Source organism: Felis catus, chromosome A2 (assembly GCF_018350175.1).
Source record: "Felis catus isolate Fca126 chromosome A2, F.catus_Fca126_mat1.0, whole genome shotgun sequence".
Classification (NCBI taxonomy): Eukaryota; Metazoa; Chordata; class Mammalia; order Carnivora; family Felidae; genus Felis; species Felis catus.
Window position 1 is genome coordinate 3,124,045 of NC_058369.1, and position 23,454 is coordinate 3,147,498.

Consider the following 23,454-nt stretch of genomic DNA (forward strand, 5'->3'; position numbering starts at 1 on the left):
TTTAATGAACATGAGCAAAGCCCACAGAGATGAAAATAAGTACGAGCAAGTGGGATGTTAATGGAAGGGGGTAAGGGGCCGACATTTGGGAAATGTCTAAAGTTATGTTATGTTATGTTATGTTATGTTATGTTATGTTATGTTATGTTATGTTTTATTTTATTTTATTTTATTTTATTTTATTTTATTTTATTTTATTTTATTTTACTTTATTTTATTTTATATGATTTAAACAATTGCACAGGCTCGGCTACAAACGAACGTTAATCCCATGCCATGAGATTAGACTGGCAGTAATTCAGTTATGGGACCTTGACGGTCAAGAAACAGGGAGGAAAAATAACCCAAAGAGGTGTGAGTAGGAAAGAACCTTTTCGGCAGGTTCAGAACTTGCCAGAGCTTCTTGGGTACCCATCATGCCCTGAGTAGTGTCGGGGGAGATGAGAAGACCGCCTTCAGGGGGCTCGGTCTAGTTGTGAAAGGACGAGGCAGACGGGTGAGAGCAGGGAGCAAACACCTAAGGAGAGGGTGCTAACGCGGGTCGCCGTGATCCACACTCCAGCGGGCGGTTCGAGCCGGGGAGAGCTCTGTGGGCAGAATTAAGTAGCGAAAGTGAATAGCGTCCTGTCATACTCCCCTCCCCGCCGTGCAAGGGTCTGGAAATCAACTCGAAACTTTAAGCCAAAAGAGAATCCACCGGCTCACATGGCTGCCCGGCGTCTGGAGCCCAGGATGGGATTTCAGGTATGGCTGGATCCAGGACATCGGACCGTGTTGTCGGGGCTCGATTACCCTCTAGCTGCTCTGCTGTGTTCTGGGCGGGCCTCATTCTCCCAGCCTCCCAGAGTGGGGCAACGATGGCCAGCAGCCCCAGACCTCCATTCCTTACAGCTTGGCATCCCCAGCGTGCCCGGCGTACCCATTCTACAGATGTGGAAAGAGGAGGTTCGGAGTGAAGTGACTTCCCCCGGGGCTCCCACAACCCTTGTGAGGAGGGAAGGCAGAGTTCACGCACTCGCTGGCCCATCTGATTCCAAACCCTGGGTTCTTCCCCGCTGAATCGTGCTTCCTCCTGTGGACCTGTCCTCAGGCTGCAGACGAAATGGGTAACATTTTCTCAACTTCAAGAGTTCCCTGGGGGGGCGCCTGGGTGGCTTGGTCAGTTAAGCATCCGACTTCGGCTCAGGTCATGATCTGATGGTCCGTGAGTTCGAGCCCCACAGCTGACAGCTCAGAGCCCGGAGCCTGCTTCGGATTCTGTGTCTCCCTCTCTCTCTGCCCCTCCCCCGTTCATGCTTTGTCTCTCTCTGTCTCAAAAATAAATAAACGTTAAAAAAAAATTAAAAAAAAAAAAAGAGTTCCCTGGGGCGCCTGGGTGGCTCCGTTGGTTGGGTGTCCTGACTCTTGATTTCGGCTCAGGTCATGGTCCCAGGGTCGTGGGTTCGAGCCCCGCAGCCAGCTCTGCACCGAGCGTGGAGTTGGCTTGCGATTCTCTCTCTCTCTCTCTCTGTCTCCCTCTGCTCCTCTCCCCCACTCACATTCTCTCTCTCTAAAAAAAAGAAAAGGAAAAGAAAAAAAAAAAGAAAGAAACGCACAGAGGGAAGGATTTGCCTTGGGCAAAACATTAAGGGCTGATACAGATCTGAGCTGCGATGGAGAATGTAAATGTTCCCAGGAGAAACAATGTACCCACCTAACATCTGTCATCATATTTGAACTGGATCTAGTTATACCTAAGTAACACCCGAGAGGGGTGACTTTTGCCCTGGGAGGAAAGCTAAGAGCTAATCTTGGAGTTACATTGCCTTCAAGTTCCATGAGAAAACGTAAATGCTCCCACAAAAAGGGATATACGAGCTCGATATCAGTTATTCACCTTTTACTAGAACTATTTATATGTAACAAACACGGGGGTGGGGGGGGGCAGGATGAATTCTGCCCCGGAGTAAGAACCTAAGAGCTAATCCGGACTTGAGCTACAATTCCTCCAAACCCCACTAGAAAATGTATCTGTTCCCAAGAAAAAGGAATGCGTGAACCGGGTGTCAGTCATTCACACTTTAGTTAGAATTAGCACAAAGAGCTTCGCGCGCATGTTCCCTCTGTGCCGTTGGAAACCACCCGAGGAAACCTCGGGGATGGAAAGGCAGAGGGATCCCTGAGAAAGACACGGATCTGGGGGAACTACCTCCTGGCGGGGCTCGGCTGGCAATCATTGACCCTTTAGCGTTCACACCAGGAGAAAGCAATTGTGGTGAAAGACAGGCATCTCCTTCTTTGCGGAACGTTACAAGGGCGGCATCGAGCCCCCGTGGGAACGCTGGGCTTTGGGGACACAGGTGACGCGATTCACGGAGGTAGGAAAAGTAGCTCTTAAATGCTAACTCGAGGGGTGCCTGGGTGGCGCAGTCGGTTAAGCGTCCGACTTCAGCCAGGTCACGATCTCACGGTCCGTGAGTTCGAGCCCCGTGTCAGGCTCTGGGCTGATGGCACGGAGCCTGGAGCCTGTTTCCGATTCTGTGTCTCCCTCTCTCTCTGCCCCTCCCCCGTTCATGCTCTGTCTCTCTCTGTCCCAAAAATAAAAAAATAAATAAACGTTGAAAAAAAATTTTTAAAAAATAAAAAATAATTATAAAAAATTTAAAAAAATAAAAAAATAATAAAAAAATAAACAAATATAAAAAAATAAAAAATAAAATTTTAACGTTTAACGCTGTTCAACTGCTTTCTGTTCCCGGTGATGCTTTGGCCTCCGTTCTGGATGTCGTATGGGTACAATCGCGCAGCGTGCGTTCTTTGGTGACCGGTGTCTCTCGACTCGACGTCCCCGAGATTCACCCCTGGTGCGCCTACTCGTGCCGCGTCCCCTCCTATGGCTGAGTAGCCCCGCATCGCTTGGCTCGGCCGGCTTGCTTATTCCCCTACCCCCGGGCATTTGACTTGCCTCCCGCCCAGGACAACTCTGCGTCAAGTCGCTACGGACATTCACACGTTCACGTTCAAGTCTTGGCGGGAACGTCCCTTTCTTGCCGGGAACACAGGTTTGCCTCGCTCTCAGACAACCCCCCAGGAGCGAAATCGCTGAGTCATCAGGGACAGGCGCGTCCAACCACCCAATTTCCCAAACCGGGTAGATATGACCCCCATCAGCCATGCGGACTCCACTGTGGGAAGGTCACGTCAGACTCCGGCCCAGCCTTATCTTGTTCAGATAGCTCTTCATTGGGCCATATAAACGCCTTCTAAAGTCCGTAATTATAAAAACAAATTTTTTTTTATACAAATATCCTGGGGAGGGGCCCTACGGGGTCTAAATCTACAGGGAGTGGGGAGTGAGTGCTGCCAGACCCCCCCCTCGGGCGGGTTTGGGTACGAGGAGGAGGGAGAGCTCTGTCTCCGGGGCACCAAGGTCCTGAGGGTCGTGGAGGCAGGAGAAGCTACAAGTCGAACCTCACCCGCTTCATGCACCTGCTGTGTAGGGAAAGCGCCTGATACAGCAGAGGCCGAATAAATATTATGACTGGGGATCACTAAAGCCAAGCGAAGCCAAACACGGCCCTTAAAAAAGCCAACACGGTGGTGACAGAGGCAGAGAGGAAGTGAGAAAGATTGGGAGGCTTAGGGAGATAAGGGCACCAGCGACCAGAGGGGTCGGTGATTCAGAGACATCCCCCTCCCCCCCCAGTGCCACCGGTGGGTGGCCGTGGGGGCTGGATCACTGCCTGGGGCAGGGGGAAGGACGGAACAGCTTCCCCGGCCCCACCCCCCCTCCGTGCCGGGAGCTCCCCTGTCCTTCCAGCCAGAGGCATCCCCAGACGTGGTCCCCTGTGCCCTGGGGGAACAGCTGCTGTACCACATCAGGCATGGCACGTAGTAGGCCCTCATTAAATGTTTGTTCCGTGAATAAATGACGATTGGTCCGTTGAGGAAAAAAACACACTGGGAGGGGAATTTCTTGGAAGCAAGGAGGGTGTTTTAGTCACCCCGTGACCCTAGTGCCTAACGTCGCGCCTGGCATACAGAGGCTCACTTTAGTCCTCCATTCACTGAGCTCCCAACACCTTCCTGCTGTATTGAGTATAAACAAAATCCTTCACCGTAGCTACCCCCCAAGGCTCCCTGATCCCCGCATCCCCTCCCTGCCCTCCCCTCCTCCCTCTCTCCCCCTGCTCCAGTCACATGGGCTTCCTCCCCGTTCCCCCCAACAGGCCAGCCCGGGGTACTACCCCAGGACCTTTGCATGTGCTGTTTCTTCAGCCGGAAACACCTTTCCCCCAGATCTTCCCATGGCTGGCTCTTTCTCGTCCTTCAGGGTTGTACTTAAATGTCACCTTCTTAAGGGGTTGCCTGGCTGGCTCCATCGGTAGAGCACGTAGCTCCTGATCTTGGGGTCCTGAGTGTAAAAGCCCCCACACTGGGTTCAGAGCTCACTTTTAAAAGCGGTGGGCACGCAGGAGGCGCTCCGTGAGCGAGAGCTGATTGAGCACCACTGTGTACCGGGCACTTTCCTAGATGCTGGGGGCCCAGCAGAGAACAAAAGAAACGCCATTCTAGCCCACAAGGCCCTGGGGGTGGGGGGGTGGGGAGGGGAGAAATGAGGGAAGACAAAAAACCAGGGAAACAAACGAGAAAATTTCCAACGGTGAGGGGGTTCCGTGACAACCGTGATGTCACGAAGAGCCATGGGGCAGGGCTCCTCTGTTGGGGGCAGGGGCCACCCACCGCCTCTCAGCCATCTGGGCTGGTTCACAAATAATCGAACATTTATGAACCTGTGAAGACAGTCCAGAGTCAGAGGGGGAGGGGAGGGGAGGGGAGTTAGTCCTGGGCGGCGGGAACAGTCAGTGCAAAGGCCCTGCGGTGGGAACCAGTTTGGCTCAATCCACATTCAGTGAGTAAATGACCCATAGAAGATTCTAGAAGGAACGGGGGGGGGGGCGCTGCTCAAGTTTGTCTGTGGAGGGCTCGGAGGGTGGGTAGGAGGTTGCCAGCCCCCGAGGGAAGGCAGCTTCTGGCTGGAGGGGGCGACTTCAGCAAAGGCCTGGGCCGTGCCTCTTGGCTTTGTTCTGTCCGGAGGGTGGACTGGACCCAGTCAGGGGCCCTGGGCTCTCCTGGAGCCCAGCGTCCCGGGACTCAGAGGAGAAACAGTCCCTGGAAGTAGGGGAGAGGTCATGGCAAAGCTGAGGCACCCCAGACTTTGGCCTTTGCCCACTGCAGGCCAGGAAAGCACAAAACATCAAGATAACGGTCTTCCCTCCCTTCCCCCAGCCTGCCCTGGTGCCACTGGCCCTGAACCCTGTCCGTCGTGCCTGTCCCCCAATCGGCACCCGGGGACGGGCCGGGACCTCCCCACGCTATTTCAGCATCTTTTGGGGGCGGTTACAGAGCCGCAGAGAGGAGCGCGGGGAGCCTGGGAGCCCGGTTGTGGGGTGAGCTGCGGATCTGGGCAGACTCAGGAGGCGGCTGGAGGCAGAGCTGGCCGGCCTCATGAATGGGGATTTAGCAGCTGGAAAGGTGAGCCGTGCCCGGGGGCCACGGGAGAGGGAGGTCTCAGCCAGGAAACCCTCCCCTGACTCCCAGAGGTGGAAGGAGACTCACGCCCCCATTGCACGGATGGGAAGACCGGGGCTCGGAGAGAGCGGGTCACAGCGGAAGTCCGGCCTCCATCCAGGGGCTGCCCTTGTCTTTCCTCCGGGAGGGGAGAGTAGGGATGGGCAGGGGGGAGAGGGAACTAGTTTCATCAGCCCCCCAGGGGTCGACCGGGCTGCTCCCCTCCCCCCCTCCCACCGCCCCCGTGCCTGCACCTTCTAGAACTTTTAAAGAAATCGCCTCCCATGCCCTGAGGAAGCCCGTGTCAGCTCATGGCCCTTCTGGAGAAGGAAACTCCAAGGGCAGCGGTGGGCTGAGCCCGGGGGCTGAGGGGGGGTGGGGGGCGGGGACTTGAGGCCCACGGACGTCGGGTGGCGTGCAGATGGGAGGTGGGAGGAGAGGGGGCTGTGTGACCCTCACGCCTGTCCCCTCCTTGCCCCAGATGGCTTCCTCCACCGGTCCCATGGGCCCCATTGGCAGCCTGGAGCTCCTGGACCTGCTGTTTGACCATCAGGACGGCATCCTGAGACACGTAGAGCTGGGCGAGGACTGGGGCCACCTCGAGGACCAGGTGAGGGCACGCCAGGCCTCACACCGGAGCCTCGCTCAGCTTCGTGCGGCGTTTAGAGCTCACGGCGCCCACTCTTAGCAAAGCACATCCTTGCGCTGAACCTCTCAGCCACCCTAAGGGGTGGCTGACATTAGCTTCTTACAGGTGGAGAAGCCAAGGCCCAGAGAGGGGCAGTAACTCGTCCAGGGTCACACAGCAGTTTGGGGGTGGGTTTGAACTCCAACCCGGGGCTTGTGCCTCGGGTGGTACCCATGCTACGAGATTGTGTTGAGGCTCCAACAACCCCCGAGGAAGGAGTGTTAGCTCGTCTGTCTGGCAGAAAGGGTAAGTGCGGCCCAGAGAGGATCAGTGGCTTGCTCAGTCACACAGCAATCAGGAACAAAGCAAAGAGGGTTTAAAAAAATTTTTTTTTAATGTTTGTTTATTTTTGAGAGAGAGACAGAGAGAGAGAGAGAGACAGAGTGCTACAAGGGGAGGAGCAGAGAGAGAGGGAGACACAGAATCTGAGCCATCAGCACAGAGCCCGACGCAGGGCTCGAACTCACAGACCGCGAGATCGTGACCTGAGCCGAAGTCGGACGCTCAACCGACTGGGCCCCCCGGGCGCCCCCAGCATAGAGGTTGTAATGCCCACCCTTCTCTCTCTGCCCCAGCAGGTCCTGCCAGGCCCAGACTCAGATGATTTCCTCAACTCCATCCTGGCTTCTGGAGACTCGGTGCCCAGCTCCCCGATCTGGTCTCCTGCAGCCAGTGACAGTGGCATCTCTGAAGACCTGCCCTCCGACTCCCAGGACACCCCTCCACGCAGTGGGGCAGCCACCACCCCCGCGGGCTGCCCCCCCTACCACCCGGCAGCCCCCTGCCTCGCCGGGCCCCCCGGACCCGTGGCCCAAGTGCTGGACGCGTCTGTGGCCATAGACTTGGGTGGGTCCTCCTTCTTTGTTCACTGCCCTTGCCCGTGCCAGGCGCTGGGCGCCCACACTCGCCCTCTGAAATAGACGCTGTCATGGGCCCATTTCCCGGACGGTGAAATGGAGTCCCCGTGAGGTGAGGCCGTGAGTCACAGCTGCTGAGCTGGGGCACAGCCCCCGCAGCCTGGCTCCCGCTCCAGACGCCACGCTTCCAACCTCATCTCTGTACGCCGATGCCAGGACCATAGTAGACGTTCAGTGACAGACAGGGCGTGAGGTCCGGGGACCCCAGGCCTCAGACGCTCCCCTCCTGGATCTGGGGAAAACTGGCCTGATGCGGAAGACACCCCTCCCCGCCGGCAGGGCCGTCCTCTGTCCCCTCAGCTCTTATTAGACTCGCCGGAGAGTTAACAAAACAGAAGCTCAGAGAGGTTTGGTCACTTCACCAAGGCCACACAGCTCTGCACAGTCGGGATAAGAACCGAGAGCTGAGCCACCCCGAAGTCTGTGCTCTGGGGAGCACCTTGCCTGCAGCGTGCCAGGTGCCGGGGGAGGGAGCCGCAGGTGAATCAGACCTGGGCAAGGACCAGGGAGAGATAAGACCAAGCCGGCTGGAGACCTAGCCTGTAACCCTGGCCAATAACAGCCGGTCCCTCCTGGCCTGGCAACGGGTCCCTCAACAACGTCCTGATGAGTCGGCTTCCCGTTTTCCATCGGCGGGAAGACCGAGGCACCGGTCGGGGATGCGCCCCTCAACCCGGGGCCTTGGGGCCCTAGCGCGTTGCGGTCAATCCTGGCGGCCTTGCTGGAGGAGGCAGGTAGAAGCGGGGAGCTCAGGGGCCCGCGCGTGACCCCTCCGCGTCTTTGTCTCCATCTGCCCTGCTCAGAAATGTGGAGCCAGGGCCTCCGTCGTGAGGAGCGGGCTGAGCTGGCCGACCTGCCTTTGAGCTGCAGCCTCACGGTGAAAGACCTCCTCCTCTCGGGCGGCGGCGGCGGCGACCTGGTGAGCAGCCCGGACCCCACGCCCCGGAACTTCAGCCCTTGCGGGGCTGCCGGGGGTTCGTAGGGCCCCGATGCCCCCCATTTCGGAGACGGGAAGACTGAGTCACACACGGGGTGGGGCGCTTGCCGCCACGGTCGTCGTCATTACGTTTTTTAAAACAGCCGAAACTTACCAAGTACCTACCACGGGCCAGACACTCTTTTAAATGCCTTAAATGCGTCATCTTTTCCCGTTATTATTATTATGAGAGAGAGAGAGAGAGGGCAGGGGAGAGGGGCAGAGGGAGAGAGAGACTCGCAAGCGGGCTCGGGGCTGCCAGCCTGGGAACCGGACGCGGGGCTCGAACCCGCGAACCGCGAGATCGTGACCTGCGCCGCGGCCGGACGCTGTTTCGCCCACTGGGTTCCCGGATGCGGAAGTGCCGGCTCTGGGGGCTGGTGCTCGCTCTCTGCGGCCCCGGGGCCAGCGGGGGCCCCGCGGCAGACGCGCCCATAGGGTCCCAGGTCCGGTGTCTCGTTCGCTTCCGGGAGGCGGTTTCCCTGCCCCCACAGCCGTGTCCCCCTCCCCCCCCCCTCCCCCACAGCAGCAGCATCACCCGGGGGCCCCTCACCTGCCCCGGCCTGCGACCCAGCACTGCCAGGAGCTGGTGCTGACGGAGGACGAGAAGAAGCTTCTGGCCAAAGAAGGCCTCACCCTGCCCACCCAGCTGCCCCTCACCAAGGTGAGCCCTGGCCCCGGGCCTCGCCCCCTTTTCTGCGGCCACCCGCCCTCGAGTGTTAGGACGCGTCGGTCCCTGGAGCCCGGAAATTCGCCCTTGAGCCCAGCTCAGCGGGCAGAGCCCCACACCCGGGGGACCAAGGGTGGCCTTTCGGCCCCGGGGGACCTCCTTGGGCCTTTCGCGCTGCCTCGTAGCCCCTTGCAGGCCGGAGCTCCCCAAAGGGGTGACCTGTGCCCCCTCCCCCAACCCACGACCTGCACGCGGACTTCGACTGGGCCGCGGCGCATTTTTGTGAAGGCTTGAATCGGTCGCTAAAATGTCTCTGGCCAGGAGTGTTCACACACGATTTCCATGGCCGTGCCCCCCCCCCCCCTACGCCCACCCTTCCGCCCGCAGCCCCCGCCCAGCCCGTTTCGCTCAATGTCAAGACCTGGGTTCGCCATCGCCACCGGAACATCCGCGGGCCCCCAGAAAGGCGCCGTGCCCAGGCATGGCCAGAAGGTGGCGCATTCGCACCAGCGCTCAGAGTGTGGCCGCCGGTTCCTACCTGGGACTGGGATCTGGGAAAAATTCTCAGGACCCGGGACCCCCCCCCACCCCCACTCCCGCCCACCCCGGAGACTTTGCACGAGTTCAGGAGGACGAAAGCGGTCTTCGAGTCATGGGGAGTCTGCCCCCAGCTCCCTGGGTCTGGGAGGGCTCCCCCCGGAGGAGCAGGCGTGAGGTCATGGGGGCCAGACAACAGGGTGGACCCTCCCCCCACCCCACCATGTCACTGTGCAGTATGAAGAGCGAGCGCTGAAAAAAATCCGCCGGAAAATCCGCAACAAGCAGTCGGCCCAAGAGAGCCGGAAAAAGAAGAAGGAATATATTGATGGCCTGGAAACTCGGTAAGGCTGGGGCCCCCGGGGTGCCCTTCTGGGGTGCGGGAAGGGGACCGAGACCCAGGGAGAGCCGTGCAATGGGGCTAAGGTCACAGTGTGGGGGGGGGGCTGAGAAAATGAGAGGTTTCCTTTCTCTCTCGGGGAGAGGTCATTTGTCATGTGAATTACAAGCGTGGGAAGATGCCCGGAGATGGCAGAGGTCAGGCTCGGGGTCCCTTTATCCCCTGGAATGTGAGGCATCAAGAAAGGAGGATGTATTACCCATCTTGCCCTGGGGCTCTGCCTGGAGCTGGGGTGCTTACCCCGCCTGCGTGAGCCCCACTGGTCCTCAGAGCTGTAGTCGTTTCCTTGATGTGTGTGGCAAGGACAGAGGAGAGGTCGTTCTCGGCAGAACATCCGCCTCCGAAAAACCGCGCACCCCGCTTTCACCAACTGCCGCTCTCTTAACTCTTTTAAGGGGACGGGCTCCTTTGTCTTCTTTAACAGAAGCGTAACGCGCGAGCAAACCCACTCTCTAAGCCGGGAGTGGCCTGACGGAAGGTTACAGGTCTACCTGGGTCTTCTCTTTCTTCCCAAGTCAGTTTTGGGATGCCGTACTTGTCCGGGAAGCTGCTCACTGCAAATGCGTCGACATCCAGTGGTTCCCAGTTCTCTCGTTTTAGTTTGCTAGGCTCTGTGCTGTCGGCAGGGGAGGGACAGGGGGACACAGGGAGACCCAGAATCCGAAGCAGGCTCCAGGCTCCGAGCTGTCCGCACAGAGCCCGACGCCCCGGGTCTCGAGATCTTGACCTGAGCCGAGGGGGGACGCTCAACCGACGGAGCCACCCAGGCGCCCCTGCCTTCTTGATTAATCTTGCCAGGGACTTATTTATTGAATTATTCTTTTCAAAGCGTGGCTTTCTGGCTTTTACCTCCTACCCACCTGTACTTTTGTATTCTTCCACTTCTGCTCTTAGATTTGGTATGCCCCCCCCCCACCTTGATGTTTGATTTTGGAGGGGGGGTTGCTATGTTGCTCTCTTGCGAACTTTCAACATGTGTGCGTCCAGCTTGTTGGCCCGCGTAAAGGTGGGTGAAGGTCTGTCCCTCTCCGCACTGTGTTAGCCGCACCTCTCGAATCGTGATTTACACAACTGGCATTACCATCTGGCCCTTGAATCTTCTCTAATTTATGTTCTGGATTCTTATTTTTATCCCATGAGTCATCCAGAAGGAGGGCCTTTGCGGGGGGGGGGGGGCGGGTGTACTCTCTTGGTTGGGACATATCGTCATATGGGGATTTGAGTATTTCAATCCCACATCTGGGTGGTCTGGGGCCAGGCCACGCCCACAGATGGATACAGGATACAGGTGGGAAACATGGGTCCCCCAGCCTGGATCCGGGAACCCCCGGATGGACTCGTCACCCTTGTCTTAGTCCTCAGATGCGATCTGCGAAGCCCCTGATCAGCTTTATGTCGTGTTGTTCTCCCAAATGCTCTGTGAACTAGGTAATCGTAGCCCCTTTTTACAGGTGAGGGGACTGAGGTCAGAGAGCAGAGCGGCTTGAGGTCACAAGGGAGGGTGAGGACTGTAACCTGGTTCCCCGTGGACTCCCCATCACCCTCCCACTCAGTCTTCTGGAAGCATCGCTGCCCGAGTTTGGCATTCCACGGCCCGTCCTCGGGGCACAGACCGGAGCGATGCCCCCACATCAGTGCAGACGTGGGGCCTGGGAGCCAGGCGGAGCTGGGTTCAGATCTGGGCCCTGTCCACAGACTTGCTGGGTGGCTTTGGATGAGCGACTTCCCCTCTCTGGCCTTGGGTCCCCTGCCTGTAAAATGGGGCCCCCCAGGGAGATGTCAGCCGAGCTAGTTGGTGACACACGGGTCCTGGAGGTCACTGTGGCATTGTCCCTGCAGGATGTCAGCCTGCACTGCCCAGAACCAGGAGCTTCAGAGGAAGGTCTTGCATCTGGAGAAGCAGAACCTGTGAGTCTGTGGACCTGTGGGTCCAGGACAGGGGAGCCGGCCCCCAGAGTCCCTTGCAGGAGGGGTGGACAAGGTGGGGGACAGCCTCTGTGATGGCAGAGCAGAGCAGGGGATAGGGGCTCCACCTAGCAAGGGTGCGGGCTGCATGGAGGAGGGCACTTGGAGTCGGGGAGAGGCGTTTGCGGTGGAGGAAATGGCAGACGAATGGCCAGAGGCCGGAAGCACGCTATGCTGGAGAACCGAGTGCGGCTCTAAGAGGCGCGGCCGTCTCTTCAATATTTGTTTAGCCTCTCGTCTGTGCCAGGCGTAGTTCTGGGCCCTGGAACCACAGCACTGCACAGACAGCCTCCCTACTTAAAGAACTCATGGTCTGGTGGGAGACAGACTCAAGACAAAGGGAAATATGTAAAAGATAATTCACATAGCGATAGCCACTGAGGAGAAGAGTGAAGCAAGGTTAAGGCCCGGAGAGCTAGTGTGTGTGTGGGGGGGGGGTGCTACTCTGGGCAGGGAGGTCAGATGTGATGGCTTTTGAGATGAGACCTGATGGATGAGAAAGAACCAGCTACAAAAAGATCTGGGGGACTAATGTCCTTGGTGCAGAGGGAACCAGCCTGTGCAAAGGTCCTGGGGCAGAATTGGGTCTGACGTGTTGGAGGAACAGCCAGGAGGCCCGAGTGGCTGCAGCAGAGTAAGCGAGGGGGAGAGAGAAGGAGGAGGAGGAGAGGGCAGGTAGGGAGTGGGGCAGGTCATGCGGGGGGCTTTGGGGGCCACGAGGAGGACTTGGGCTTTGACCCCAGGGGCGTGGGAGCCCTGGGAGGGTCGAGAGAAGCCTGCTCACGTCTGAAAAGTGCCGTCTGGCTGCTGCTTGGAGCGTGAACCCTAGGGGAACAAGAGAGGCCTTGGGGATCCAGAGTAGAGGCTGGGGTTGGCATTTTGGTGAGAGATAATGGCAGCCCGGGTCACGGGGGTGGGGTGGCAGAGAAGTGGGTGGGTTCAAGTGGGTGGGATGTTCAGGGAGATTTGTTGAAGCGACGAGGGAGAGTCTGGGACTTTAAAGACCAGCGGGGCCACGAGGGATGGATGAGATTCAGACGTCAGCCGGGCTGGGGGGACCCCAGAAACGGGTGGGGACCAGATCACGGCCCCGGGGGGCTCAGCCAAGGCCTGCCCATTCCTGCCAAGGTCCCTCTTGGAGCAGCTGAAGAAGCTCCAGGCCATTGTGGTCCAGTCCACTGGCAAGTCGGCCCAGACGGGCACCTGCATAGCGGTAAGTCCTGGTCCCCAGGATGACGGGCGTCCTCGGCCTTGGCAAAGGGGTCTGGGTGGCGAGATGAGCGCAGCGTGAGCCCCCGGTGTCTTCTGGGCCTCGGTGTCTCTGCTCACGGGGGGGGGGGAGGGATGGGGTGACCTCCCCCATCTCCGCCAGGTCCTGCTGTTCTCCTTTGCCCTCATCGTCCTGCCCTCCATTAGCCCTTTCGTCGCCAACAAGGCCGAGAGCGCCGGAGACTACGCGCCCGTTCGAGGTAGGTGGGCCGGGGAAGCTGTGCCCTCAGAACCCCTCTGGGCTGCACCATGGACACATGGGTTCCCTAAGCCCCTGCACTGGGCCTCTGGGGCTTGGCAGGGGGAGGGGGGCTCCTTGCTGCTACTCCCTGAGACTGGGGTCAGAGAACGGAGGGACTCCAGTCCCCAAGCCCGTCGCTCGTGACCCTCCCAACCCTTGCTCAGTTTTCTCCAGGACTTTGCACAACGACGCTGCGTCCCGTGTGGCCCCCGACGCCACACCAGGCTCCGAGGTCCCAGGACCACGGCCCAAAGCCGGCGCGTCCCAGGAAGGGTCTCCAGGCAGCCCCAGGGCAGACTGGGAATCTCAGGGCAAGTCGGCTCTGGACAACTTGACGGAGGAGTTGGACAACTCGACCCTGATCGCAGACAACTCGACGGAGAAGCTGAACCGGGCCACCCTGCTGGACTGGACTGCCCCTGAGCCAGCGCTCAGCCCTGGGCGCGGGGGATTGGAGGCAGCAGGGGAGGAGCTGTGAGCACCCTCCGGACGTGCCCCCGGGCCTCTCTGCTTAGGGGCCCTTCTGTGGACAGCAACGGGCATGGGGGTGAGAGGTGAGACCCTGGTGGAAGTGCCAGGATGGAGATGTCACAAAGTCACAGCCACACACCCGCGGACCCAGGCACACACAGGACACGCTCAGACACAGGACAAGCGCAGGGCCACGGAGCCCGAGAAATTCACACCCAGGCAAAGAAAGGAACGGGCACATACAGAGTGATCCACAGACTCAGACAGACACACGCACACACCACGCCTCGACAGCTCCCCTGCCCCGGGACTCCTTCGTGTCCCCTGCACACTTGGCTGAGTCTGCGGGGACCCTGGCCCCAGAACCGCAGCCCACAGCCGCGCCTCTTTTCTAAGATTGCAGTGATCCTTAATAAAGTATTTTGACAGAACACGTTGGCACAAAGCGTTGTCTAGGGCTCCTCGGCTCTTGGAAGGAGCTTCTGGGCCAGCCTCGGAAGGGGGAGTGGGGTGCGGCCCCCCCCCACCCCCCCCCCGGGGGGAAAGGCTGCCGGCCAGGCGCCGGGAGCGTCTTCAGCACCTTGGAGAGCGGCCTCGAGCGGTGAGCGCGGCGCGCCTGGAACCCGAGGTCTCTGGGGGCCCCAGGAGGCCCTTCATCGCGTCCTCGGACGATCTAGGGCAGCTGCCTTCCTGGGAGGGGGGCCGCGCTGCCCACCTCGCTCGATCTACGGATGAGGAGACCGAGGCATCGGAAGTGAAGGGATCTCACCGGAACCCGGCTGTGCCCGCGCTCTCCTAATGCGCCCCGCCCCACCCGCTTTGCGCAGATGCGGGGAGGTGGGGGGCGGGCTGCGAACGAGGCCCAAGGCCACTGGCAGCTCTCATCAAGTGGCTCACAGCCTAGCAGTGGGGGGAAAATATCTAGAAACCACGCACAGGAGTATATAATCACAGAGGGCGCCAGGAGCTCCCACTGCGGTATTGCCCTCCTCCTCCACGGCCCCCCCAGGCCTGGATTGCAGGGAGGCCCAGGCAGACTCCACAGGGGGGAAGGGGACCGTGCATTCTGCACCCCCTGCCCCGCTCTCCCCGGGACTAGGACCCGGCACAAAGTCGTGAATGTTAAACACAGACTCAGATGCAAGAATTTCTGCTTTTATTGCATTGAAGACTTTTCTGGAAGTCTGGAGGAACCAGGTGGACACACCTCTTTTTCCCTCTAGCCCCAAAGGCAGTGCAAGCCTCTATTGTCTGTGCCCCCAAGAAGTCTGGCTCCGAAAAGGTGGCTCTGCCCCCCCTTACCTCCCGGGATCATGAAGGCGATTTGGGGGAGGCAGGGGATGGGGAGTGTGAGGGCCCCGGGACAGAGGGAGTTAACTCTTGCTTAGGCTGGGAACTAGGGAGGGCCTGGCCACACCTCCCCAGAGCATCCTGAGTCAGGGGCTGGGGCACAGGGAGGAGCAGGTGCCTGGGGGTCAGCTCCAAGGTCAGCGTCCAGGGTGAAAATGCTCCTCCCCAGGCCCACACCACAGGCCCCTCAAGATAAAGAGACAGGCAGTGGGGGGTGGGCCTGCCCTGGGGCCTGGAGCCCAGCTCTCAGCACCCTGAGGTTGCCCCCCACCCGCAAGGGCAGGTGAAAGTAACAAAGTGAGAACAGTAAGAAAAGGTGACTCCATGGTCTCTACAAAAAGCCCCACCCTCCCCGGGCCCCCTGGTCAGCTGGGAACCGCTTCAGCCTTTACCCTCTTGGGGGGCCTGTGGGGTGCAGGACTGTCCAGCGGCTCCCTCTTGGGGCTGGTAGGCCCAGAGCCGTTGTGCTGGGTACAGGGCTCGGTGGAGGGCTCCGGCTTGGGGCTGGCGGGTGCTGGGCCATTGAGCTGGGTGGGGGCCTCCTCCTTGGGCTCCAACTTGGGGGCAGGCGGGCGAGGCAGGGGGGGCAGCGCCCTCTCCAGCACTCGAGGGCCATCCCAGGTGGGGATCTCCAGGCCCAGGTGCTCCATGAGCCTGGTCATGACCTCATCCACGTAGCCATGGATACGCAGGTCTGCATGGCGGTCCTGTGGGGGGCGGGGGGGGGGGAGCAGGGTGCAAAGACAGGCCGGGCTTAGACAGGGGTCTGGAGGGGAAGAGGCTGGAGCAGGGGGTACATCAGGGTGGGCTCAGCACGTACGTGCTTGGTGGGCTGAAGGTTGACAATGACCAGTCGACCTCCTCGGCGCTTGGTGGCGAGTGGGAGGTTCCCGCTGGGCCGGATTTGCAGGGAGGTGCCCAGAGTGATGGACAGGTCTGCGTTCCTGGGACAAGAAGGGTGAGACTGAGCCCCTCCACCCCCCCCCCCCCACAAAGGTCTCGGCAGCCCTACTCCTGCCCCACAAGGCGCGAGAGGCTGCCAGCCCCTCCTGGCTCAAGCCCCAGTGCTCCACCAGCCGCCTGGTGCTCCGGAACACGCCCAGACCAGCCTGGGCAGCTCGCTCCACACCCTTGTCTGCTCTCAAGGGCACCCACAACCTGTGCCAGCTTCCCGTCCCCCCGGAGCAGCCTCCCCACCCGGCCAGAAGCAGGGCTGCTGATGCGGGCGTGACCTCCGATGCTTGGGACTCGTGGGCCAGAGGCGTCCGCTTGCTGAAGCCTGTTTCCCTGCCCGTCGCATGAGAGTGGCGTACAGGGTGTAAGAAGGCTCTGTCACCAATGGGGCCAGCGAGGCCCAGCGAGGGTGTGGCCACCCCTTTCGGGGAAGCCTTTCCCGATGGCTCCCTCCCGTGCTGGAACCTCGCGGTCTGGGCTCACGTGGGGTCAGACCTGCTGGCCTCGTCGGCGAGGGTGAGGTCCCGGTCAGGCAGGGCGTCTTCCCAGTCCAGGACGGTGTCCTTCAGTTCGCCCCTGCGGAGGGGGGGGGGGGAGGGGGGATGGGGGTCAGACGGAGACGCGCACCCTCCCCTGGAGCCCGGGCGCAGCAAAGGGTCACTCACCTGCAAGCACGCAGCCCCCTGGCCTTGGCCACGGTGCAGAGCCGGCCCGTGGCCTTGAGGCCCATACTGCCCACGACGGTGTCCCGGACATACTGCCTGTGTCGGGGGAGGAAGGGGGACCCGCAGGGGTCGGGTCAGCCCACCACCTGCTCCCGGGGCACCCGCTCAGGGGTCCCACTCTTGTTCCTTCGGGGGGAGCTGTTGTCCCAGGGGAGTGGGGGGGGGCCGCACGGCTGACTCTAAGCGCGAGAAGACATCCCACAAACCCAGAACAGGGGACGGGGGCCTTCCACAAAACAGCTGGCCGGGCCGCACCCCAAAGCCAACAGCGTGGAAGCAGAAGGGGCAGGGAGCGTCCCAGACAGAGGAGCCCGAAGAGACGCGATGACGACATGCAAAGCGTGAGCGACCCTGGGCGGGATCCCGGACGAGGAAGCCACTGGGAACGCGGGCCAGGCCCTGAGTGATCGCACTACCCTGACTTCCTTTACAGCTCGCCGCGGCCGCGCCAACGGGAGAGCGCAGCTCCTGGGAGGGAGGTAAGAGTCTCGGGGGCCTGGGGTCGTGGGCGAGGCGGTCTGCCACTCACCCCTCAACAGCACAGCAAGTAACCAACAAAGTGTGGCAAAACGTTAACAGTTGTCGGATCTAGTCGGGACGGCGAACTATGGCCCTGTGGGTGGAATCTGGCCCTCAGCCTCCTGCTTCCACGGATGAAGCTTTATCGGCACGCGGCCACGCCCATCCCTTCGTGTGTGGTCCGTGGCGGCTCCCGTGCCCCATCAGCAGAGCCCACAGTCGTGAGAGACACTGTCTGGGCCACGAAGCTGAACACATTTTACCATCTGGCCCTTTACAGGAAAAGCTCGCTGAGCCCTGGTCTAGGCGAGGTAGGGGTTCATCGTACTATTCTTGTGAGTCGCCTATGGATTTGAAAGTTTTCAAAATACAACGGGGGACAAGGGCTTTCTTTGCAGTGGGGGGACCCCCACCTGTGCGGCCGCTCAGCCAGCGGGAGGAGACGCGCCCCGATGGCCCTGGCTCCAGGAAGGGCTCTGGCTCAGCCTTCCCAGAGCGGGTGGTCCTACCTCTGTCACACCCTGGTATGGGTTGAATTGTGTCCCCGCAAAAAGATATGTTGGGAGTCCTGACCCCCCAGTACTTTAGAGTGTAGCCTTATTTGGAAACAGGATCATTGCAGATGTAGTCTCAGGATGAGGCCACACTGGGGTAGAGTGGTCTCAATCTAACAGGACTGATGCCCCTGTGAGAGACCCAGACACACAGCGAGGAGGCCACGTGACAACGGAGGAAGGCGGGTGGTTAGCCAAGGACTGTGAAAAACATCCAGAAAACACGAGGAGGCAGGAAGGAGCCTCCCCCACAGCCTCCCTTCTGGACTTCTAGCTTCCAGGCTGGGAGCTGTGGGGCACCTGGGTGGCTCAGTCGGTTGAGCACCAGAGATCGGCTCAGGTCACGATCTCACGGTTCGTGAGTTCGAGCCCCACGTCGGACTCTGTGCTGACAGCTCGGAGCCTGGATGGAGCCTGCTTCGGATTCTGTGTCTCCCTCTCTCTCTGCCCCTCCCCTGCTCGCGCTCTCTCTCTCTCAAAAATAAAACATTAAAAAAAAAATTATCAGGCTGGGAGCCGACAGATTTCTGTTTTATGCCTTTCAGCCTCTGGCTGTCTGTTACGAGTGCAGGGGACGAACGTCCCTCTCCAGGAGGAACTCGTGCCCCCAGCCTCACAGGCTTGAGGCTCAGGCCCCAGCCCTGCCCCTCCCTGGGTCCCTGGCAACGTCAGAAGCGACTCACAAGGCCCTTCCTTGTGATGGGAAGCGAAGCAGTAAGCGGCCCGGGCTGTCCACGCCTCGCCCCCCCACCCCGCCCCCACCCTCCGGTGGCACTCACGTCTTACACTTGGCGCATTCCTCCACGAACATGTTTCCGTGAAGCTCAGCCAGCTTGTCCCTACGGAAGGAGAGAGACACTTGGCCATGGCATGGGATTCTGGTTCCTGAGGCTTCGGGCAGAGCACTGAGCCCTCCTCCTCCAGGAAGCCCTCCCTAAGCTTCAACCTTAGGATCAGCAGATTCCCTCCTTCCAGTGCCTCTGGACTGCTGCTGACCCCACCATCCACAGCCTTACAGATGGCCCAACCTCTCTGAGCCGGAGGGACTGTTGGGAACCCTACCTCTGCACATGGGCAGACCATTCCCTTCACAAAAGCCATCCACAATTGTGTTGGAACCACCAAGTGTCACCGGGGCTGCAGGACAGGAATTTTAATCCTCAGTTTGCAAATCAAAAGCCTGAGGCGATGGGTGGCCCAGGGGCCTGGACTTCGGAGGCAGAGGAATGTGGGGGGGCAACTCCTGGTTCCCTTGGCTTCCCAGCTGTGTGACCTTGGGCAGGTCACTTAGCCTCTCTGGGCCTCAGTCCCCATCTGTGAAATGGGACCACAGTGTCCAACTTCTGGGTTATTTGGAAGAACAATGATCAGACCTGGAAGGCTCGTCCCCTGGCTCCCTCTGTCACCTCTCAAATGTCACAGCCTCCCTGACCTACCTGGTCGAGGCTTCAACTCCCGCCCAACTTTCCCCTTTGGTTCCATGGCAAGGATCACCGCCTGACACAGAATTTACTTGGCTGATTTGTCCCGTCTTCTGCCTGTTTCCTCCCTCCTAGATGATTCCCGGGAGGGTAGAGCTTCTGTCTGTCCTGTGTACTCTGTGTCCTATGTCTGGAATAGCATGTGGCACACGGTCGGCGCTGGGCAAAATAGTTGTTGGCTGTGACCCATTTTGCTCCTGTCTGCACACAGCGGGTGCTGGGGGATTAGTGCTTCCTCCTCCTCCAACACACACACACACACACACACACACACACACACACACACAGACCGGTGACGCAGTGAAGGCGTGGGTGGTGGGTGCCAGGGATGGCCGGGCACACGCGGGTGTGCAATCCACGGTGCAGGAGGTCGGAGACACCGCGGTCCCCAAGTGGACTCCTGCCGGCCCACCCCAAGGTGCTGCCCTCCGCCTTTGGGAAGGAGTGTGCCAGTGGGTGGCTGTGCCCCACTCCCGATCTGCCGACGCGCCCCCACCCTACCGTGCTGTCCGGCTGTTTGGGGACACAGATGTCACCGGCTTTCCCCACATGCCCGTAAAAGCCCTATCCTCCCGTGCCGCTGAACGTACTCACTACACAGTGAAAAAAACGTTTGCTTCTGTTTCTAGAAATGTCTACACAGGTCCCGAGGGGCAGGCCTGTAGCCACGTGCCTAGTAAATCGGTCTGACCCGAAGGATAAGACACCACTGGTTCCGGCCCAGACCGGAGCCCGACAGCAACCCTGAGCCAGAGGGGGCTGGAGGCTTAGTTAGTTATATGTCGAAAGGGTGAAGTCCCCAAACGTGGCAACATCTCTAGGTTGTGAGAACTGTCAGACTTCTAGAGAAATTTTATCTTTGGGGGCGGGGGGGGGGCGCTCCTGGGTGGCTCAGTCAATTAAGCGTCTGACTTGATTTCAGCTCAGGTTGTGATCTCATGGTTTGTGAGTTCGAGCCCCTCGCCGGGCTCTGCACTGAGCGTGGAGCCTGCTTGGGATTCTCTCTCTCCTCCTCGCTCTCTTCCCCTCCCCCACTCACTCACTCTCTCTCAAAATAAATGAATACACTTAAAAAAAAAAAAACCTAAAAAAAAGTCAGTCCTTTGCCCTACTAGGGTTCACGTTCACTATGGAGGCAGTAACGAGGGATATGAAAACCCAACTACGAACATTCTAAATTCTCAGCACCCTCCTCCCCACGCCCAATTTCCCCCGGCCTCGCCCCGAGGGGGATGTCATGGCGGCCCGTGGCCAGGCTGTGGGGCTGGCAGCTGAGGACCCGAGGGCAGTCTGGGCCATAGTCCGGGCCGCCGGAGGCCCCGAGCGGTCAGGGCTGGAATCACCCCCCGGGACCGGGAAAGGGCACCCCAATTCTCGATCTGTGCCCGGGCAGCTCTGATGACACAGGACAGCTCTGGTTTCGGGGCTCCCACCCAGTGCTCAGCGCTGCTCCCGGCTGCCCCCCTGCATCGGCCCATCAAAACCCCCCCTTTTACAGACGAGGAAACCGAGGCCCGGAGAGCGCGGGGCCAGACCCGGGCGTCACCTGGGGAAGCCGGAGCGCACGTGCAGCCCGTCCACGTTCTGGCTGACCAGGAAGCACAGGAGGCCCACGCGCTCCAGCTGCACCAGTGCCATGTGGGTCTTCGTGGGCCGCGCGCTCTCGAAGGTGGTGTCGAATTTGGGGGCCAGGCCCCGCTCCTCCATCGTCCAGACGCCGTGGGGGCCCCTGAAGGTGGCAGACGGGGAGAGACACGGGATCAGGGAGACAGAATAAGAGAGAAAAGAGAGAAAAATATTTGCATTAGGAGCTGATTACCCCTAATACCAATCCTCCCATCTTCTAAGGTAAGAGGATCCCAATAGGCAGGCAGGTCCAGCGAGCCCAGGCAAAAGACTACATTCCCCAGGATCCCTTGCAGCTAGGTGGGGTCAGGTGACCACGTTCTGGCCAATGGGGTGTGAGTGGAATGTGGCGCCACTTAAAGGGACACATCTGTAAGGGCAGGGTCTTTCCCGGGGCCCGACATCCCCCAGCGGGGATGGCAGCAGGTGCTGCCTCAACCTCCCCTCCGTGCCCACAGACCTGAAGTCGGGGATGCCCGAGGCGGTGCTGATGCCGGCCCCCGTGTGGAACACCACATTGGAGGACTGCCAGACCAGCTGCGCCAGCTCCCGCACCTTCCGCTCCAACTCCTCCGGGGGGTCGAAGATCTGTCCGGGGACAGAGCAGAAGGGAGGGGTCAAAACATGTCCCATTGTGGCAAGGCTGCTAGCCACAGATGGGGATGCCCCTGCCTTGCCCAGGGCGGAGAAGTGATTGGAAAAGGTGGCTTGTTCTCGTGTCCCTCCTCTGCCCACAGGCCTCCAGGGCTCCTGCATCCCTCAGGGTAGAAACCTAAGTCCTCCCAGTGGCCCGAGGCCTTACACGACCTGCCCAACTCCTCCCCCTCTCTGCTGCAGCCACTCGGGGCCTCCTCACTTTTCCTCCCAACACGCCGGGCCTGGTGCTGCCTCAGGACCTTGGCACAGGCTGTGCCCTCTGCCTGGAATTCTCCCACATGGCTCTTCCCTCATCCCCTTTAGGTCTTGGCTGAGAAGTCCTCTCACTTGCACACCCACGTTCATGGCAGCATCATTTACAACCGCGACAACACGGAATCAACCCCAGTGTCCACCGACGGATGAAGGATAAACACAGTGCGGTCCATCCACACACTGGAATATGATCCAGCCTCCAAAAGGAAGGACCTCCTGACACCTGTCACCTCGTGCACGGATCTGGAGGACACCGTGCACAGTGACAGAAGCCAGACACAGAAGGACGCTGCGCGACCCCACTCACAGGGGGTCCCTAGAGAAGTCCCGTCCACAGAGACAGAGAGCAGATGGTGGGAGCCAGGGGTGGGGCAGGGGGCGGGGACTCAGTGCTTCATGGGGACAGAGTCTCAGTTTTGGGCGATGGAAAGTTCTGGAGATGGATGGTGGGGGTGGTTGCACAACAGCGTGAACGTATCCAGTACCACTGAGCTGTGTGCTTAAAAAATGGCTAAGACGGTACCTCTCACGTTGTGTGTTTCGCCACAATAATAAAGAAAATAATAATGGAGAAAACAGAAATCATCTGAGTCGTGCCTCCTGGGCCCTGGTTTCAACGCAGCCCCGGCTCTCCTCGCGATTCCCAGCCTTACTGGTCTCCCTGAAGCTTCCTATCATCTGACTTCTTGCATTGACTTGCTCTTTGTCTGTCTCCCCTCTAGAATGAGGAGTTTTTGTCTGTCTCAGTCCCTACTGGGGCCCCAGGGCCTAGGAAGTGCCCGGTGCACAGTAGGCGCCCCATAAATGTTTGTGGAATCCAGCTAATGGACTGGCAGGAAGAGGAGGGACTTCCGGAGGGATTCTGAGGGCTATTAAATACCTCACAGATCAGCCTTTGGGGGATGGGGGCAATCTTCCCCCCACCAGCTTCCAGAAGGGGAGAGGGGCCCCAGAGGGAAGGACTCGCCCCAAGTCCTGCAGTGGGCGAAGGGGTCTTTTCTGACACGTACCTACGATCATCCCGCCTAGAACCCTTGTCCACCACCCCCAGGATAAAGTGTCAGCTCCCCAGCCCGGCACGTGAGGCCCCTCCGGCCCTGGCTCTGGAAACCTCTGTGGCCTAGTTTGGTCCCCAAGCGTGTTTATTTCCATCTCGCCTTCGCCCCTGCGGTGCCTTCCGCCAGCAACTCCGTCCCTGGCTTCCCCCATCAGAGAACTTGAGCACTTTCCACCGACGCGGGTCCCTCCCTCTATCCCGCCGGGCCGACCCGGGGCTGGGGGTGGAGGGGTGTTCCAGTCCCCGGGAGAGCAGGGGGCGTCACTTCCCGCCCCCTCCCCACTGGGAAGTCCCTCCCATTGTCTAGCCTCAGTGCCTCCCGATATTCCCACAATGCCCCGCTGCTGCCCGGCCCCGCCCAGCCCGTGGCGCTGGGGGCGGCCTTCGGGACGCCGGGCCGCGCTCACCTCGGGGAGGCCACACTTGCCCTTGTCCGCGTACGGCGACAGTCCCGCCGCGTAATTCACCGACATCCTCGCCGCCCCAACGGGAACAATAAAGTTTCTCTTGTTGAGGCCGCTTCCGCCGGAAACGGGGCAGGGCGGGGAGGAAGGAGGAGCCGCGTTCCGCCCTGCGCGGCCGGCCGCTCCCT

At 60.0% G+C, this 23,454-nt stretch overlaps 2 protein-coding genes across 4 annotated transcripts; one reads left to right on the top strand and one right to left on the bottom strand.

Moving 5' to 3' along the window:
* Window positions 1-5,356: 5,356 nt before the first annotated feature.
* Window positions 5,357-14,115, top strand: CREB3L3 (cAMP responsive element binding protein 3 like 3). Of its 3 annotated transcripts, none has more exons than XM_003981697.6 (10): window positions 5,357-5,514; window positions 6,032-6,160; window positions 6,814-7,084; window positions 7,959-8,074; window positions 8,658-8,795; window positions 9,576-9,682; window positions 11,578-11,646; window positions 12,832-12,916; window positions 13,076-13,172; window positions 13,378-14,115. In XM_003981697.6, the coding sequence occupies exons 1-10, from the start codon at window positions 5,488-5,490 to the stop codon at window positions 13,689-13,691; spliced, it is 1,353 nt and encodes a 450-aa protein (XP_003981746.2). In that variant the 5' UTR covers window positions 5,357-5,487; the 3' UTR covers window positions 13,692-14,115. The 3 variants fall into 3 exon arrangements, with proteins under 3 accessions (XP_003981746.2, XP_019671305.2, XP_006928332.2); XM_019815746.3 differs by having other exon boundaries at window positions 8,661-8,795; XM_006928270.5 differs by having other exon boundaries at window positions 6,817-7,084.
* Window positions 14,116-14,823: 708 nt separating this feature from the next.
* SIRT6 (sirtuin 6) lies at window positions 14,824-23,441 on the bottom strand. The gene is made up of 8 exons (XM_023243942.2): window positions 23,270-23,441; window positions 21,354-21,481; window positions 20,814-20,996; window positions 18,566-18,625; window positions 16,654-16,749; window positions 16,484-16,564; window positions 15,855-15,978; window positions 14,824-15,741 (listed from the first exon to the last, which is right to left on the bottom strand). Exons 1-8 carry the CDS (start codon window positions 23,333-23,335, stop codon window positions 15,400-15,402), a joined length of 1,080 nt encoding a protein of 359 aa, XP_023099710.1. The 5' UTR covers window positions 23,336-23,441; the 3' UTR covers window positions 14,824-15,399.
* Between the last annotated feature and the right edge of the window lie 13 nt (window positions 23,442-23,454).

Excerpts from the sequence above, each read along its gene's own strand:
- CREB3L3 (XM_003981697.6), top strand. The coding sequence starts at position 5,488 with ATGAATGGGGATTTAGCAGCTGGAAAG. Across the intron at positions 7,085-7,958 it reads GTCTGTGGCCATAGACTTGG|AAATGTGGAGCCAGGGCCTC; the intron begins GTGGGTCCTCCT and ends TGCCCTGCTCAG. Across the intron at positions 11,647-12,831 it reads CATCTGGAGAAGCAGAACCT|GTCCCTCTTGGAGCAGCTGA; the intron begins GTGAGTCTGTGG and ends ATTCCTGCCAAG.
- SIRT6 (XM_023243942.2), bottom strand. The coding sequence starts at position 23,335 with ATGTCGGTGAATTACGCGGCGGGACTGTCGCCGTACGCGGACAAGGGC. Across the intron at positions 18,626-20,813 it reads GTGCGCTCCGGCTTCCCCAG|GGACAAGCTGGCTGAGCTTC; the intron begins GTGACGCCCGGG and ends CTCCTTCCGTAG. Across the intron at positions 15,979-16,483 it reads CTCGCCGACGAGGCCAGCAG|GAACGCAGACCTGTCCATCA; the intron begins GTCTGACCCCAC and ends TTCTTGTCCCAG.